The 16952-nt window shown below is 38.6% G+C and overlaps 1 protein-coding gene across 1 annotated transcript in view; it reads right to left on the bottom strand.

Moving 5' to 3' along the window:
* The window catches only part of SLAMF1 (signaling lymphocytic activation molecule family member 1), a 47778-nt gene that overhangs the window by 12505 nt on the left and 18321 nt on the right, over positions 1-16952 (bottom strand). Inside the window, exons 4-5 of the mRNA XM_006861758.1 lie at positions 8422-8517; positions 1181-1275 (exon numbers count right to left, since the gene is read on the bottom strand). Of these exons, the coding sequence (XP_006861820.1) occupies positions 1181-1275; positions 8422-8517 (191 nt within the window). The remainder of the gene's footprint in view (positions 1-1180; positions 1276-8421; positions 8518-16952) is intronic.

The raw sequence follows: 16952 nt of genomic DNA on the forward strand, positions 1-16952 counted from the left end.
TGCTAACAGCATGGGATAGAGTAGACAGGGAAGACATCATGGTAAAGACTAACTCTCTTATCTAAATGAGTAAATGAACCCAAGTGGGAGGGGTGTGCTCCAGGTTCTCTCATATATTTAAATTAAGCTTGGTTCTCAGTTGGGACTATGTTGTTTGTTGTTATGTGCCATTGAGTCAGAACCAACTCATAGCAACTGTGCATAGGTTTCCAAAGAGCGGCTAGCGGGTTTGAACCACCGACCTTGTGGTTATCAGTTGGGTGCCTATTCTACACCACTATAGGCTGTGTAATAAACCCTCCAGGCCACTAGGAGGCAGCAGAAAGAAGGGGGCTGTCTGAGACCCATCTTCTGGCTATCAGAAGTGTATTTATTATTATTGGAGGAGATTTTCCAAGGTATCAATTAAACTGGCTTCACCTTTACATCCTTTACTTGAGAATTTGCCTCCTTCCTTATTCAGAATGACCAGATTCTAGACTACATATTATCTAGAATTGTTTCATATCTGAAAAATACAATATCCCTATATTTAAACACGATTTTTAACCTCCCTTTCTCTTACTTCTAGCATATCTGCTCAACTTTATCATGCCTCCAGCTTTTGCAGTCTTCTCTTCTGTTTCATTCAGCCAACAATCATTCCATTGCTGTTTTTCTTTCTTCCATCTCCAGCCTACATATCATCTCTTCAGTCACTTTCTAGCTAGAATTCTCAAGAACCCATTTCCGTGTCCCTTTAACACCTTGCAATCCACTAAACTGGGTTCAGAACTACCACATCATTCTTTCCAAACTGTCCCTGGTTTCCTTAAGCCTGTGCCTTTTTGTCCCCTAGAGAAAAGAGAGTTTGGTAGCATGAAACCATAAATCATAGACTTCAAGCATGCCAAAGATGGAAGGAGTCATACATCATGTGCCTCTAGCTTCCTCATTTTTTTCCCCATGAAGAAAGAGATGACCAAAAGATTACCTAGTGTTTCCCATGATTTCAAATAATAAATAGTCCCATCTGACGTTGAATTGATCTTTTGGAAAATTCTTGTTCTAGATTTCAGTTCCCCTTTGTCTTCAGAACCCATGTAGAACCATGGATGACAGATATGTGAGGAGAACTGGCCAGGAATCCTATAGGGAACATGACAGGTCTATTCCAGACAAAGAATGCGGTAGGACTTACACCTGAGTTCTGGACTTGGGCATAGATAGTAAGGCTTTTTGCTTCCACAGTTGTCTGGACATGGTCTGCAGTTGACTGGACATTGTCTGCTTTGCCTAGAAGAGGAAAACATAACAGTTATTTCCTTATTATCACCAGCTTGATCTCTCTGTTCAGGTCTTTTCATTCTACACTCCCCATTACATACTTATTTTTCCAGATAACCTCAGTTTTGTGCTCATAGGACAAAGCAGCAAATTCCAACTCCTGTGTACATCTGCCATATGACACGGGTTTTGTGACTTCTTTCCTCTGTACCCACTTCACTATCTGTGAAATGGGATTTGAAATACCTGTCCTGCAGGATTGTAGTGGAGATTAAATTAGATATTACAACATGCTTAGATCAGTATCAAGCACATAACAACATGTGTTTCTCTCATTGGTGTTCCATTCAATTACTTTAATCTCTATTGGTTGATATACATATCTGGTCTCCAGATAGGATTTTAAATTACTTGATGGCAGATATAGTTACTCCTGCCTCTTTTGTGTTCTCCATTAAGTAACACATTACTTCATGCACAGCTTTTCCACCAAATGTTTCTAGTGGATTCTGTAGGTAGCCAGGATGTAGAAGGGATGACTCATCTAAGACTATTTGGAAAATTAAGATGCAATATCATTCTAATGCTCACTGACTGGAAATTTTATTCAACCTACAGTCTCTGGAAATTAATACATAGCAGAACATTTTAATGCTTAACCAGTTTTAATTTTTTTCTTTTAAAATTTTTGTTACGTGCCATCGAGTCGGGTCTGACTCACAGTTACCCTATATAGGGTTTCTGAGGAGTAGCTGGTGAGTTTGAATCACTACCTTGCAGTTCAAACTGCCCTTGTGGTCCAGTGCTTATCCTATAGCACCACACCAGGACTCTTTGTAAATTATATAACTAATATATTCTCATTATATGAAAACATTATATGGAATGAGATAAGTTCATCACAAAAGAACAGGCAAAAGTATAGAGACTAAAGTTTATTATTGGTTACCAGAGCAGGAGGAAATGAGAAAGGGGAGTATTGTTTATGGAGTATTGATATTTGGTTGAAAGTGATGAAAAAAATCATATCGATTAACTGTACGACTGTATTGTTGATTAATGCAATTGCTGCCAATAAGTTCTACACTTGTAAAAACCTGAATTGGCAAAAGTTGTGTGATAGATTAATTTACAATAACAATAAAAATTAAAGAGTAACTGATGAGGCTGCCTATATACAAATACCTCATGGGATTTGGCTCCTTGATTTGGAAGTTTAGGGTCATGGTTTCATGGGACATCCCAGGTAACTGACCCAATACTATGTTTATTGCTTTTGCTCTACCTCCTAGTTCATTGTGTAGTGCCTGTGGCCTTAATATCTTGCAAGTGGCCCTCCAGGGGCCAGCAATTGGTCTCTATTTGCCTTGAGCAAAAGATGAAGAAGGAGAGTCAGGAATAGGAGGAGGATATGGCATGTATGGCTAATTGCTTCCATGAACAACAGCCTCCTCTATGAGACCAGAACTGGAATAATGTCTGGCTACCACTAATGAATATTTGTATAGAGAATCAAAGATTGTATAGGAGAATCCTGAGCGAGAGGGGCTGTAGATTAGGATTTCAAATTCTCATGGAATCCAACATTTCTGGAGTCATGGAGATTGGGTGAACACCATATATTACTGCCCCATGTATATAATCATTAAACCTTAAATTAAAAACATTCCCTGAAGTCTTCTTAAGTTCACACAATAGTAAGCAATGTCTACCTTGAGCATTATGCTCTTTTAGGATCAATCTTTATGGGATCAAATTGACAACAATAATGCAGAAGATTAGCTAGGAACCTTAGGGGGAAGTGAGTTTGTTAATGGGGGAGATACAACTCAGAAAAGAAGTGTGAGATGGCTGTACAACTCAAAAGGTGTAATTAATGTCACTGAATTGTACATGTAGAAACTATTAAATAGTGTATGTATGTTGTGCTGTGTGTACTCCCTAAAGCAACTATAAAATGTATATTCTCATTATAAAAATTACAATTGAGTGATTGAGTCAGTTCCCACTTATCTTGACCCTGTATAGGTTGTTGAGAATTACTGGTGGGGTACTGTAGGATCAGCACTGGACTGCGAACCACAAGGTCAGCAGTTCAAACCCACCAGCTGTTCCTTGGAAACCTTATACTCTATAGGATCGCTATGACTTAGAACTGACTTGACAGCACTTAACAACAACAACATAGGTTTCTAAGGCATTACTGGTGGGTTTGAACTGCCAATCTTGCAGCTAGCAGTCCAGTGCTTATCCTATGGCACCACACCAGGACTCCTAAAATTGTATGGAAGTGTATAAAGTAATAAAATGTGACCCTCTTGCTGTCTCATTAACTAACCCAAATTCATTCAGAAAAATAACTGCTTTTGACTGTTTGATGGATATCCTTTTTGGAACAGCTCTGTGCAATAGAACTTTCTATGATGATGATGGAAATGTGTTGTATCAACACTAATGTAATAGTCACAATCCACAGGTGGTTATTGAGCACTTGAGATGCAACTGAGTTATAAGCTTTACTTCATTTTAATTCATTTAAATTTAAATAGCCATTTGTAACCAGTGACTACCATATTAGGTACATAGTTTGGGGCATTTGCTATACTTATACAGATTTTAGTTCGCACAACTGGAGCATTCTCTGCACACTTTTCCATAACTTGAACTTTTCACTTAAAAGGACAATTTACCATGTTAGTGCAGTGGTTCTAGCTCATTCTTTCTAATGTTGCATGGTATCTTTTGAATGTATCAAATAGCAGTTCGTAGAAATGTAGGAAAGTAACAGTCCGAAAGATAGAGTCTTAATAGGAGACTGTTGGGAAGTCCAGACAGGAACAATGGAGGATTGACTCAGAGACAATCACACAAAGTCTTTCAGGAAGACATTCTGAAACACCAATTAATTTATTTCCTTAAAATCTGGGAACATGTCTCTAAGAGAATGGCACTTAAAAAACAAAAACAGAACAAAACCCACACCCATTACTGCTGAAGTCTATTCCAACCCATGGTGACCTATATGACAGAATAAAAATGCCCCGTTGGGTTTCCAAGACTGTAATATTTACAGATAGATTGACGCTGTGACTGAAGCAATGGACTTAAGTAGTGTTTAAGGTTGTGAGGATGATGCAGGACTGGGCAGAGTTTTGTTCTGATGTACTATGAATTGACTCTGAGTCTGTAACAATTTGACTCTTAGGATCACAATGATGGGCAGCCACTGGGGAAGCTAAAATAATTCAAGAAATGGTATTATTTTCTTGTGTGTTAATTTCTTGTGTGAGGGGTGAGTAGTTTTCTTGTGTGAGTTGGTTCAATTTCACCTTTTTGTTCAGGGCTGGTCCTGGTAGAGAGATAAACACATGTGCATGTGTGTGTGTTTGTGTATAGAATGGAGGGCAGGGGTACAGGTGATGAGAGGTCTTTAGAGGTAACAGAGGGACTGTAAATTGAGTCCTTGGAGATATACCCTTTGGTTAGAGTCCATGAATGTTTGCAAAGTTAGAAAGGCCTGCTCTGCACTGTCCGAGTTGCTATTCATCCAGTCACACTGCTGTTGTGTCAATTCCAACCCATAGAACAGAGTAAAACTATTTCATAGAATTTTCGAGGCTGTAAATCTTTATGGAAACAGATTGCCTCATCTTTTTCCTGAGGAACAGCTGGTGGATTAGAATTTCCAACCTCTTGATTAATAATCCAAGAGTCAACACTTTCCAGTCAGGTAGGCCTTAAACCAAAAATCAAGCCCGCTGCCATCAATAGATTCTGACTCATAATAAAATGATGGGGTAGAGCAGAACTGCCCCATAGGGTTTCCATGGCTCTAAATCTTTATTGAAGAAGATAGCTACATCTTTCTACCATGGAGTGGTATGCCTACCCTTTGTTGTTGTTAAGTGACATCGAGTTAGTTCTGACCCATAGTGCCCTTGTATAGGGTTTCCGAGGAGTGGCTGTTGAACTTGAACCACCAACCTTGACGTTCAAACCGACCTTTCAGTCAAGCGCACTAACCCACAGTGCCACACCAGGACTACCCTTTAGATCTAATACAAAAGTTCTTGGCCTTCAAACAAGAGCATGTATATTCTAGCCCTGATTAACTATGTGACATTGGATAAAGCATGTTATGTCAATGGGTCTCATCTCTTGCCATAACTGTAAAATGAGGTATGTTGTTGTTAAGAGCTGACAAGTCAGTTCTTACTCATAGTGACCCTGTATAAGGTTACTTAGGAGCAGCTGGTGAATTTGAACTGCCAATCTTGCAGTTCAAACAGACTTTCCGGTCCAGTGCAGTATCCCCACAGTGCCACACCAGAACTCCAAATGAGGTATAGACAGTCTAATGTCCTTTTCTGTTCTCACCTGGAGCACACACTTTTGCCATCTTATCATGACTTCAAGTGCTTTAAATTGGTCCCTATTTAAAACCTAGATACTGTTCTCAGAAGGAGTCCTGGATATGCAGTGATTAAAGTGCTTGGGTGCTAACCAAAAGATTAGCCTTCAAACCCATCAGCCACTCCACAGGAGAAAGCTATGGAAGTCTGTTTCCATAAAGATTACCCTTAGAAACCTTTGAGGCAGTTCTACTCTGCCCTGTAGAATTGCTATAAGTCGAATCAGCTAGTTTTAGTTTTTAGTTTTATACCATTCCCAGATGCTTCTGGTGCTGTCCTCTGCTGGCTATAGAACTTAAACAGTGATATCTTGTCTCTCTTTCTGGCTGCTTATCCATCTATCATTTATATCTATTATCTATATAAATCTATATAGAGCTATGTGATGTGTATATCTATGATAGACTGATCTATCATCTATATCCATCTCCTATAGTTCAATGTATTTATCATGTAACATCTGTAGATCAATCTATCTTTCAGTCAATCTACCATCTATCTATCTATTGATCGTACATAGAAGTTATTTCGCTCAGTGATTTATTTGTATGACTCTCTCATCACAATAACAATCCCATGAAGTACATGGTATTATACTCATTTTACAGATGAGGAAACTGCAAAGCTAAGTAATTTGTTTGGTCATAGAGGTTGTCAGTAAACCTAAACTTTGATGCCAATTATCTAATGTACTATCTGAACATAATATTACCAGAGAGTCTATTTGAAAGCTTCAAGAGATAGGCAGCATTCTGGAGATAGCCATGACATCTCTTGTGCAAAGTCTTATGGAAAGTATAGCAGTTAAGAGTAGATTTTGCCACAGGTTTGAGGCAGAGTTTTGTGTGTTCTGGCTAACATTGAATACATGCTAACTGGAGACAAGGATGGGTATATGTGTTGGGATTGTTATTGTTGTTAAGTGCTGTCAAGTCAGTTCTGACCCATAGCTATCCTGTATAGAGTTTCTGAGGAGCAACTGGTGGGTTTGAACCACAGACCTTGTAGTTTCTGTCCAGTGCTTATCCTACAGTGCCATACCAGGAATCCACATGTTGGGGTAGGTGATATGATATTGCAATGAGTTGGGAAGCATTGCTCTCTTCACAGCTCAACGATATGATGAGCAGAATGTAGTTGAAGAAGGAGTGTGGGTTAGGATCCAAGCATCTTCACTAGCTAGGTTAATGTGAGTGAGTTAATCTCTCTGGACCTCAGTTTTATCATCTCTTCTATCACAGTGTTTCCTTATAACTCAAGTAAAATGGGGTTGCTCTGCTTCATCTCTTTAGATTCTCATCAAAATTTCTATCTAAATCACCCTCCTTAATCTCCTCCCCAGCCAGCTCTTCGATGGAGGAAATGAGACAAAAATAAGCCACTGTGTTATGATCTAGATAATATAAGAAAACCAACATCACAGTGCTTAAGTAAGGACTTTTCTGAGAAGGTTTCATGTGAGGAACATTGATCTGTTTAAGAATGAAATCAATCATCAGTCTGGTGGTGTGGCCATCAAGTTGTGTCCTTATCACGGAAAGGCCAGTCAGGGACTGTGATAGAACCTGAGATATTGAATCACAGGCCAATTTTGGAGAAAGGTTAGGAGATAATACCTCTAGAGACTTAAATTAGGGGATAGTTGGGCCCTCATGGTCTCAGTGGAGTCCTGGTGTGGCATTGTGGATTACAAAGTTGTCTGAACTGCAAAGTCGGCGGTTCAAGTTCACCAGCCTCTCCTGGGAAACCCTATACAGGGTCACTATGGATCAGAACCAACTCAATGGCACTTAACTACAACAACAAATGGTGTCAGTGTATTCTGGATGATGGATTTTTTCAAACTATTTAGTTTGGCTTTAAGTAACCTCATAAGTCACACACTTCCCTAGGTGAGTCAGAATTTTTATTAAAATCTTAGTAAAGAGGGTTCTCTCTGTATCTTCTGATGATCCGTGGGCCTTCCCAGTGGAAAAAGCACTGGGTGTTGGAAACTAGTTACAATTGTGGTCCCTCCGCCAACCAGCTAGATGACCTTGCATGAGTCACCTAGTTTCTCTATTCTTCTGTTACCTCATTGGAAAGTTGCATGAAAACAACTACTTAGTACTTAGGTATGTACTAAAGATAAGAAGAAATTATAGAAATATTTCAATCACTGGTTGAAATCATCTTATTGTACTGTTATTACTCAGTAATTATAACTTCACTTGAAAGAGTTTCAAGAAGTCTCTGAATTCTGCTCCCTTTACTGAAGTGCTTGCTGTTGTTAGGTGCCATCAAGTTGGTTCTGACTCATAGTGACCCTAGCTGACAGAGTAGAACGGCCCCATAGGGCTTTCTAGGCTTTATGGGAGCACATAGGTCTTTCTCTTGCAGAGCTGCTAGGTGGGTTCAAGCTACCAACCTTTAGATTAGCAGCCAATCTCTTAATTGTGCCATCAGGACTCCTTTTACTGAAGTACTAGACATAATTGAATTGAAATTATTGGCATATGTGTCTGTTTCCCACATAAGACCGCTGTGGTTTATCTCTTTTAACCCCTATAGTTTAGTTTACAGGATTAAGACATATTGAATTACACTGAATTGAGATAATCCAAGGTCCCTGGATATGTTTGCTTAGTTTTTTGCAAAGATGCTTTATGCAGAAAAAAATTGTGAGAGCAAGCCTATGTTTGTGCGGAAAGGTCCGTGCATACCACAGAGAATCTGATAAGAATCTATATTTTCAGGCACCTACCTCTTCTTCTCAACAGTTGTATTATCATTTTGAGAAGTATGACACCGATGATGATCCCTAAGAACAGCCAAACATACAGTTCCCATGGCTTTGATTCTGAAAAAAAAATGTCAAAGGACAACCTCAAAGTACTGTGAGTTTAAAAACATTATCAACAGAAGTGAGGAAATTATCTCATGGTCTCTTTCTACATTTTCTTCTAGAGAAACATTCATTCTCATAATTTTAGAGATCAGTTTTCAATGACTGAAGCTTTCTAAATCTGTTTTATTGTCTTAATTTCTTCTACTACACACTTAACTTTCATATGAACAATTTCCATATAAATTTTGCTGTTCAGATGCTGGATTTTCATCTTAACTACCACAGTTGTAAAATTACACTTATATTTATCTCCCATAAGTCAAATTCTCTGCCTAGTTTCTGTATTTTTAGATCTCTCTTGTTCTGTATCCACTTTGGTAAAAAGAACATGATGGCTCACGTGCTGTCCCTGTACCCCACACTATTCTCAAGAGACACTGGGAGGAAGAATAATCTACTTTACTTAAATAAATAAATAAATACCAGTGCTATTTGTGTCCTTCTATGCAAATAGCTGTATTGAATGAAAAGCTGAAATATTTTCCTTTTACTCATTCCTGTTTAGTATTAGCCCTAGAATAGCAAACACCCAGGCTCAAAGTCAAAGAGTCAACTTACATTCTTTTACCAAATCCTTCTGAAGAAGGAGTGACACTTGGAAAACAATGAATGACACCATTGTCACAGTAAGCAAGATGTTTAGTTCAAAAGATACTAATAGATAGTTATTGAGTACTTATAATGAGCCTGGTGTGGCACTGAAGGATAAGCACTGGACTGCAAAGTCGGTTTGAACCTCAAGGTTAGCAGTACAAATACACCAGTTTCTCCTCAGAGGCCCTACACAGGGTTACTTTGAGTTGGATCCAACTTGATGTCACTCAACAACAAAAACAAATAATAGGCTAGGCATTTTTTCTTAATATGTATTAATATATTTAATCCTCACAAAAATTCTACATGGTAGGTATTCTCATAATTCCCATTTAATGGGTAAGGAAGCAGGCACAGAGGTCATCAAACACTAGTGTTTGGTGCAGGAGTAGAAACAAAGTTGGATGATGAAGGTAGAGTTCTTAGAGACTTAGAGCGACTCTTGGACTTGGATTAAATTAACCAGGAAATGAACAGTAGGAGCCAACCGGAGGCACTAGGGTTCTAAATAGTGTAATACTAGGTGTTAACGTTCATTTATCAGGGTAAATTAGGAGGATAATTGTGGACTAAGTCTATTGTTGTATTTGTGATGAATCTACTGAGAAGAAAATGAAAGGAAAGAATAGGTGAGTTACAAAGAAACAAAATACTTATCTGAATAGGACTCAGATGTTTACAGAGTTAACCAAAGATATAAAGTCTTTATGAATCGAAGCAAAGTATCCCACTGGGATTCAAGTGGGTCTTCAGTTTTCTGGATTTGAAAAGACTCTCTCTTTTCCTTCCTAGGCTTTTTATACATCAGTCAGTCTAGTGACTGTTACTAAATGGACTGTTTTAAAACTCTTTCATTATGGATTCTCCTTCAAAAATTAAAAATGTTCAAACCCTACAGCCTTCATTATGGATAGCACCTCACTATAAAGACAACAAAGATCCTCTCAACTAGAACAATAAATAACATCATGATAAAAGGAGAAATGATTGAGTTGTCAAAGACTTCCTTTTTGCTTGTATTCACAATCAACGTTGTTTTACATTAGGCAAATGTGTTGCACAAGACCTCTTTAAAATGTTCAAGAGCAAAGATATCCATTTAAGGACTAAGGTGCACCTGACTCAAGCCATGATATTTTCAGTAGCCTCATATGCGTGTGAAAGTTGAACAATGAATAACGAAGGTCATAGAAGAATTAATGCATTTGGATAATAATTATATTGCCAATGAATACTGAAGTACCATGAACTGTCAGAAGAACAAACAGATTTGTCTTGGAAGAAGTACAGCCAGAACACTCCTTAAAGACTAAGATGATGAGACTTAACATGTTATTTAAGTTTGAACTTAATACTTTGAACATGTTATTGGGAGGTACCAGCCCCTGTAGAGAGACATCATGCTTGATAAACTTTTTGAGGGTAAGCGAAAAAGAGGAAGACCCCAAATGACATGGATTGACACAGTGGTAGCAGCAATCAGCTCTAACTTAACCAGAATTGTAAGGATGGTACAGGACTGGGCAGTGTTTTGTTCTCTTGTGCATAAGGTCACTATGAGTCGCAACCAACTCAATGACACCTAACAACAACAACCCTGCCGGGAGAGCAGCAGTGGTTCATTGGTAGAATTATTACCCTTTCCACTTTTGATTCCTGCCCAATGCATCTCAAGAGCAGCCATCACCTGTCTGGCAGTGTCAGTTTGTGTGTTGCTATGATACTGAACAGGTTTCCTAACTAAGACAGACTAAGAAGAAAGGTCTGATGATCTACTTCTGAAAACCAGCCAGTGAAAGCCCTATGATCTGATCCTGTTGTGCATGGAGCAGACTCAGTGGCAGATACCAAAAACAACAACAAAAACCCTATTGGAAACCAAGAGTATAATGTAATCTGATCAAAAACTAGGAGGCAAACAGGATGCCAATAAGACCCCTAAATTTGTATAAAGCATGATATTTTGCTCTATTGTCTATGCAAAGGCATTTAATGGTGTGGATCATAACAAACTATGGATAACATTAAAAAGAATATAAGTTTCAGAACACTTGACTGTGATGATGCAGAACCTGTACACTGACTAAAAAGTAGTTAGTTGTTCAAACAGAACAAGAGAATGCTGAATGATTTAAGATCCAGGAAGGTATGTGTCAGGGTTATATGCTTTCACCATACTTTAATTCTGTATGGTGAGCAAATAATCTGCTGGACAAAATGAAGAAGAATACAACATCAGAGTTGGCGGAAGGCTTATTAATATGTAGATGACACAACTTTTCTTGCTGAAAGTGAAGAGGACTTGCAGCACTTACTGATGGAGATCAAAGACTACCGCCTTCTATACAGATTACAACACAATGTAAAGAAAGCAAAAATCCTTGTAACTAGAGCAATAGACGATATCATGATAAATGGAAAAAAGATTGTCAAAGATTTCATTTTTCTTGGATTCACAATCAACACTCAGAAAAGCAACAGCCAAGAAATCAAATGATATAGTGCATTAGGCAACTTTGTCTCAAAAGACCTCTTTAAAGTGTTAAAGAACAGGCCATGACATTTTCAATCATCTATATGTGAAAGTTGGACAATTAATAAGGAAGACCAGAGAAGAAATGATGCATTTCAGTTAAGGTGTTGGCACAGAATATTGAAAGCACCATTGACTTCCAGAAGAACAAACAAATCTGTGTTGAAGAGGCAAAGAAGAATGTTCCTTAGAAGTAAGGATGGCAAGATTTCATCTCACATATTTCGGACATCCCTGGCAAAGAATATCATGCTTAGTAAAGTCGAGGTCAGTAAACAGAGGAAAACTCCCAATGAGATGGACTGACATAGTGGCAAAACAATGGGCTCAAACATAAGAACTGTGAGGATAGTGCAGGACTGGAAAGTGGTTCATTCTGTTGTACACAGGGTCACTAGGAGTCAGAACCAACTCAATAGCACCTAACAACAACAACAATGCAGTCATTTGCTAGGTTACAAAGACTATAGCTAGAAGGGCCATTTTAAGTAATTCGCTTAAATTACCACAGCACATTACTGAGGCTCAGAGAGAACATAGCGATGCCAGCCTTCTCTTTCTTTTCCAGAGACTCAGGAGGATTAAATGAATCCACCAAGAGATGCCTCAGAAGAATGACCTGCCAATCTGTTTCCAAAGGGTCACAGCCTTAACCTCAAGACTGTGGCCCGGAATCATCCCTCAGTTCTGGAAATGAATTGATCCCAATGGCTCAATTTTCAGACAAATAATAAAGAGGGGATAATAATAACTAATAAGGCAAAGAGTAGCACTAGGGAGGTACACACACCTTATACTAATCAACCATTTGAGATAAAATGGGTTGTATTTACACAAAGACAAAGTTCAGAAGGGTTAGGAAAGAAGAAGGAAAGGAAACAGGAAACACAGTGAGAACGTGGGATAAATGATATTACATTCTGGGGATTAAAATCAACGACATGAAACAAAATGTGCATGAATTATTGAATGGAAAACTGATCTAGTTTGTAAACCCTCCTCCAATTCACAATGAAAAGTTTAAAACTCTATGGAACAATTCTATTCTGCACACACGAGATCATCATGAGTCAGAGTTGACTTGATGGAAACTAACAACAACAAGAGGATGATCACAGTCTGCTTACATTATTCCATAATATAAATGATCAGCTCCTATCAATCCAGCCAAATCTGAAAATTAACTTCTCCACAGTCTTAAAGATGTACCCCAAACCCCTGATCTCACTCAACCTTTAATTTTAAATTAAGGAAATTAAGACTCAGAAAAGTAAAGTGTTCATTGGGTGACAGAGAAGATTTGTGGCAGAGCTGGGGAAAGGATGAGGATGACAGACTTGCCAGTTTGTGTTATTTGTTATTTAGCCTCTTGGAATGGATTCCTCAAAAGTAAAACCACAGCAAGCCACTTAAGTCAAAATCCCTCTAATGAATTATTTAGTATGACCTTTTAGCTATAGTCTTTATAACTAATGACTGGGTTGTTGTTGTTAAGTGCCGTCAGTAGGTTCTGACCCATAGTTGATCCTTGCGGTTCAAACCGATTTTGCAGAACATCTCATTAACCCACAGTACACACTGGGTGGTGGTGGTGGTGGTTATGTGCCAGGAAGTCATTTCCGACTCAGCTACCCTTACAGGGTTTCTGAGGCTGTAAATCTTTATAGCAGCAGAAAGCCTCATCTTTCTCCCACTGAACAGCTAGTAGTTTTGAACTGCTGACCCTGAGGTTAGCAGCTTGATTTGTAACTACTATGCTACCGGAGCTCCTTGACACACTAGGTTGTCGTTGTTGTTGTTAAGTGCCGTTGAGTCAGTTCTGATTCATAGCGACCCTGTTTAGGATTTCCAAGGAGCAGCTGGTGAGCTTGGGCCAACGACCTTGCAGTTCAACCGGCTTTGCAGTCTGGCGTATTAATCCACAGCACACACCAGGACTCCATGACACACTGGGTAGGACTATGCAAATATGAGGAGTTCGTGGTCCATCAAGGGGATTGGATAGCTTGCTGATAATGCAAATAACGTGCATGGTACCCTTGTGGGGTGAGGCCACACCAATATTGTGTATGGAACTCTAATATAGGAATTAACCATATAACTCACTAGGCTCAAAAGAAACCATCCCAGTGGTAGAAAGGGGAGCCAGGAGTGGAGAACTTTCTTAGGACCCATGATTCCTGCACTGACCTTCCTGGATTCAGCAACACCAAAGACAGCAAAAGGAGGTGAGAAACAGTGGCAAATGGTGACAGCAGAAACAGCAGAACCAAGAGCATGAGGCAGAGCAGTGAACTTCCCAGCCCATGAAGCAATAGAGTCACATGCCTTCAGGCAGGATACTTGCTAAAAGAATGGGGTGCCTCTGGACACTTAACTAGGGCAGCTAGGCTTGTCAACTCAGGAAGTTACAATTGAGTGCTTTCAGGCCAAAGTTTAATGACAGAATGGGAGCCTCAGAGCATTTACTGGCAGAGCTAAAGGAACTTTGTAACATTGAACAGAGCAGGACAGAGACCAATGGGCTACAAGGTCTGGGTATAGCTGTGGGCATGGCTGTAAAAAGACTGTCCTGATTAAAGAACTGCATTTGGAGTCTTTTCTGATCCTGAATTGTAACCTATTACTTCCCTAAATAAAGACCATAATCATGAGTATTATATGTGATACAAGTAATTATCAAATTTTAATCAGAAAATCATATGGTTTATTATGCTGGGAGTGACAAATTGAAGAAGAATGGTGTTGCATTCATTGTCAAAAGTACATGTCAATATCTATCCTAAAGTACAACCCTGTCAGAGATAGGATAATAATCCATACACTTAAAAAGAAGATTAATTAATATGACTATAATTCAAATTTATGCACCAACCTCTAATGCCAAAGATGAAGAAATTGAAGGTGTGTACTAACTTCTGCCATATGAAATATATCAAACATGCAATTACAATGAATTGATAATTACTAGTGATTGAAATGTGAAAGTTAGAAGAACAAAAAAGGATCAGTAGTTGGAAAATATGACCTTGATGATAGAAACAACACTAGAGATCAAATGATAGAAATTTGCAAGACCAGTGACTTACTCATTGCACATAAACAGCAATTATAAATGTGAATCTCACTGGATGGAATCCATAGGAATCAAATTGACTACATATGTAGGAAGAGACATTGGAGAAGTTCAATATCATCAGTCAGAACAATGCCAGATGTTGACAGTAAAACAGACCATTAACTGCTCATATGCGAGTTGAAGTTGAAGAAAATTAAGATAAATCTATGAAAGCCAAGATTTGATCTTGAGTACGTTCTTGTTGGTAAGTGCCGTTGAGTCAATTCTGATTCATAGTAATCCGGTGCTGGGTTTCCAAGGAGCAGCTGGTGAGCTTGAACCACTGACTTTGAGGTTCAAATCGACCTCGCAGTCCAGTACAATAAGCCACAGTGCCACACAAGGACTACGATCTTGATTATATCCCACTTAAATTTAGAGACCATCACCAGAATAAATTTGATGCATTGAACACTAATGGCTGAGGACCTGATGGTTGTGGAATGACATCAAGGGCACCATACATGAAGAAACAGAAAGTTCACTAAAGAGACAGGAAAAATATATGTCAAAAGAGACTCTGAAATTTGCTTTTGAATATAGAATAGCTGAAGTGAAAAGAAAAAAATGATGATGTAAAAGACCTGAACAGAAAATTTCAAAGGCCAGCTGAAAAGACAAAGTAAAGTGTTATCATTAAATGTGTAAACATATGTAGTTAGACCACCAAAAGAAGAACATGCTGGGCATTTCAAGTTTAAAGAACTGAAGAAAAAACTCAAGCATTGAGTTGAAATATTGAAGGATTCTGTGGGCAAATCAGCACTCATGGGAGCAGTAGTCAAGAAATAAAATGAAATTTTGCACTACGCAAATCTGTTGCACAAGACTTCTTTAAAGTATTCAAAAGCAAAGATATCAGTTTGAGGACTAAGTAGTCCTTGACACAAGCAATGGTATTTTCAATTGCCCCATATGCATGTGAAAGTTGAACAATGAATAAGGAAGATTGTAGGCAAATTGATGCATTTGAGTTATGGTATCAGAGAAGAATACTGAAAGTATCTTGCACTGCCAAAAGACAGACAAATCTGTGCTGGAAGAAGCATAGTCGAATGCTCCTTAGAAGCCAGGATGGTAAGACTTCATCTCTCACACTTAGGACATGTCATCAGAAGGAACCTTGGTAAGGGCATCAAGGAGGGTCAATGAAAAAGAGGAAGACCCCCAGCAAGATGGATTGTCATAGTTACAGCAGCAATGAGCTCAAGAGTAACAATGGAGAGGATGGTGCAGGATTGGACAGTGTTTTGTTCTGTTGGTCATAGGGTTGTTATGACTTGGAACTGTCTCAATAGCACATAGCAACAACAATTGGGCAAAATATTGAACAATGCAGGAAATACTAAAAGAAGCTGGTAAGAATACACAGATACACTGCATCAAAAATAACTGGTCGCCATTAAACCATTAAGACCATTTCAGGAGGTAGCATGTGATCAAGAACCAATGGTGTTGAAAGAAGTCCAGGCTGCAATGAAGGCATTGGCAAAAAGTAAGACTCCAGGAATTGAGAGAATACCTATTGAGAAGTTTTAATAAAGGGATACAGAGCTGGAGGTGCTCAGTCATCTATGCCAAGAAATTTGGAAGACAACTACCTGGCTACCTATTTGGAAGAGATTCATATTTGTGCCTATTCCAAAGAAAGGTGGATATCCAACAGAATGTGGAAATTATTGAACAATATCATTAAAACCACACAAGTACAATTGTGGTTGAAGATCATTTAAAAAATGGTTGCAGCAGTAACATTGACAGAGAACTGCCAGAAATTAAAGCTGGAAGCGAAGAGGATTTGGAAATAAGGCTATCGTTGCTGGTATCAGATGGAGTTTGGCTGAAAACAAAAAATACCAGAGAAGTGTTTCATTGGCTGTGCAAAGGAATCCAACTGTATGGATCATACAAAATTTTGGATAACATTGAGAAGAGTGGGAGCATCAGAACAGTGTGCATAGATCAAGGGAGACAGTTACTTGAACAAAACAAGGGTTACCACATAGTCTAAAATCGGGAAATGTTTATGTCAGGATTGTATCTTTTCACCACACTTTTTCTGTTGCTAAGCAAATAGTCTGAGAAGCTGGGCTATATGAAGTAGATTGGAAGATGACTCATTAACAAACTTTCATATGTAGG

This window comes from Chrysochloris asiatica, unplaced genomic scaffold (assembly GCF_000296735.1).
Source record: "Chrysochloris asiatica unplaced genomic scaffold, ChrAsi1.0 scaffold00042, whole genome shotgun sequence".
Classification (NCBI taxonomy): Eukaryota; Metazoa; Chordata; class Mammalia; order Afrosoricida; family Chrysochloridae; genus Chrysochloris; species Chrysochloris asiatica.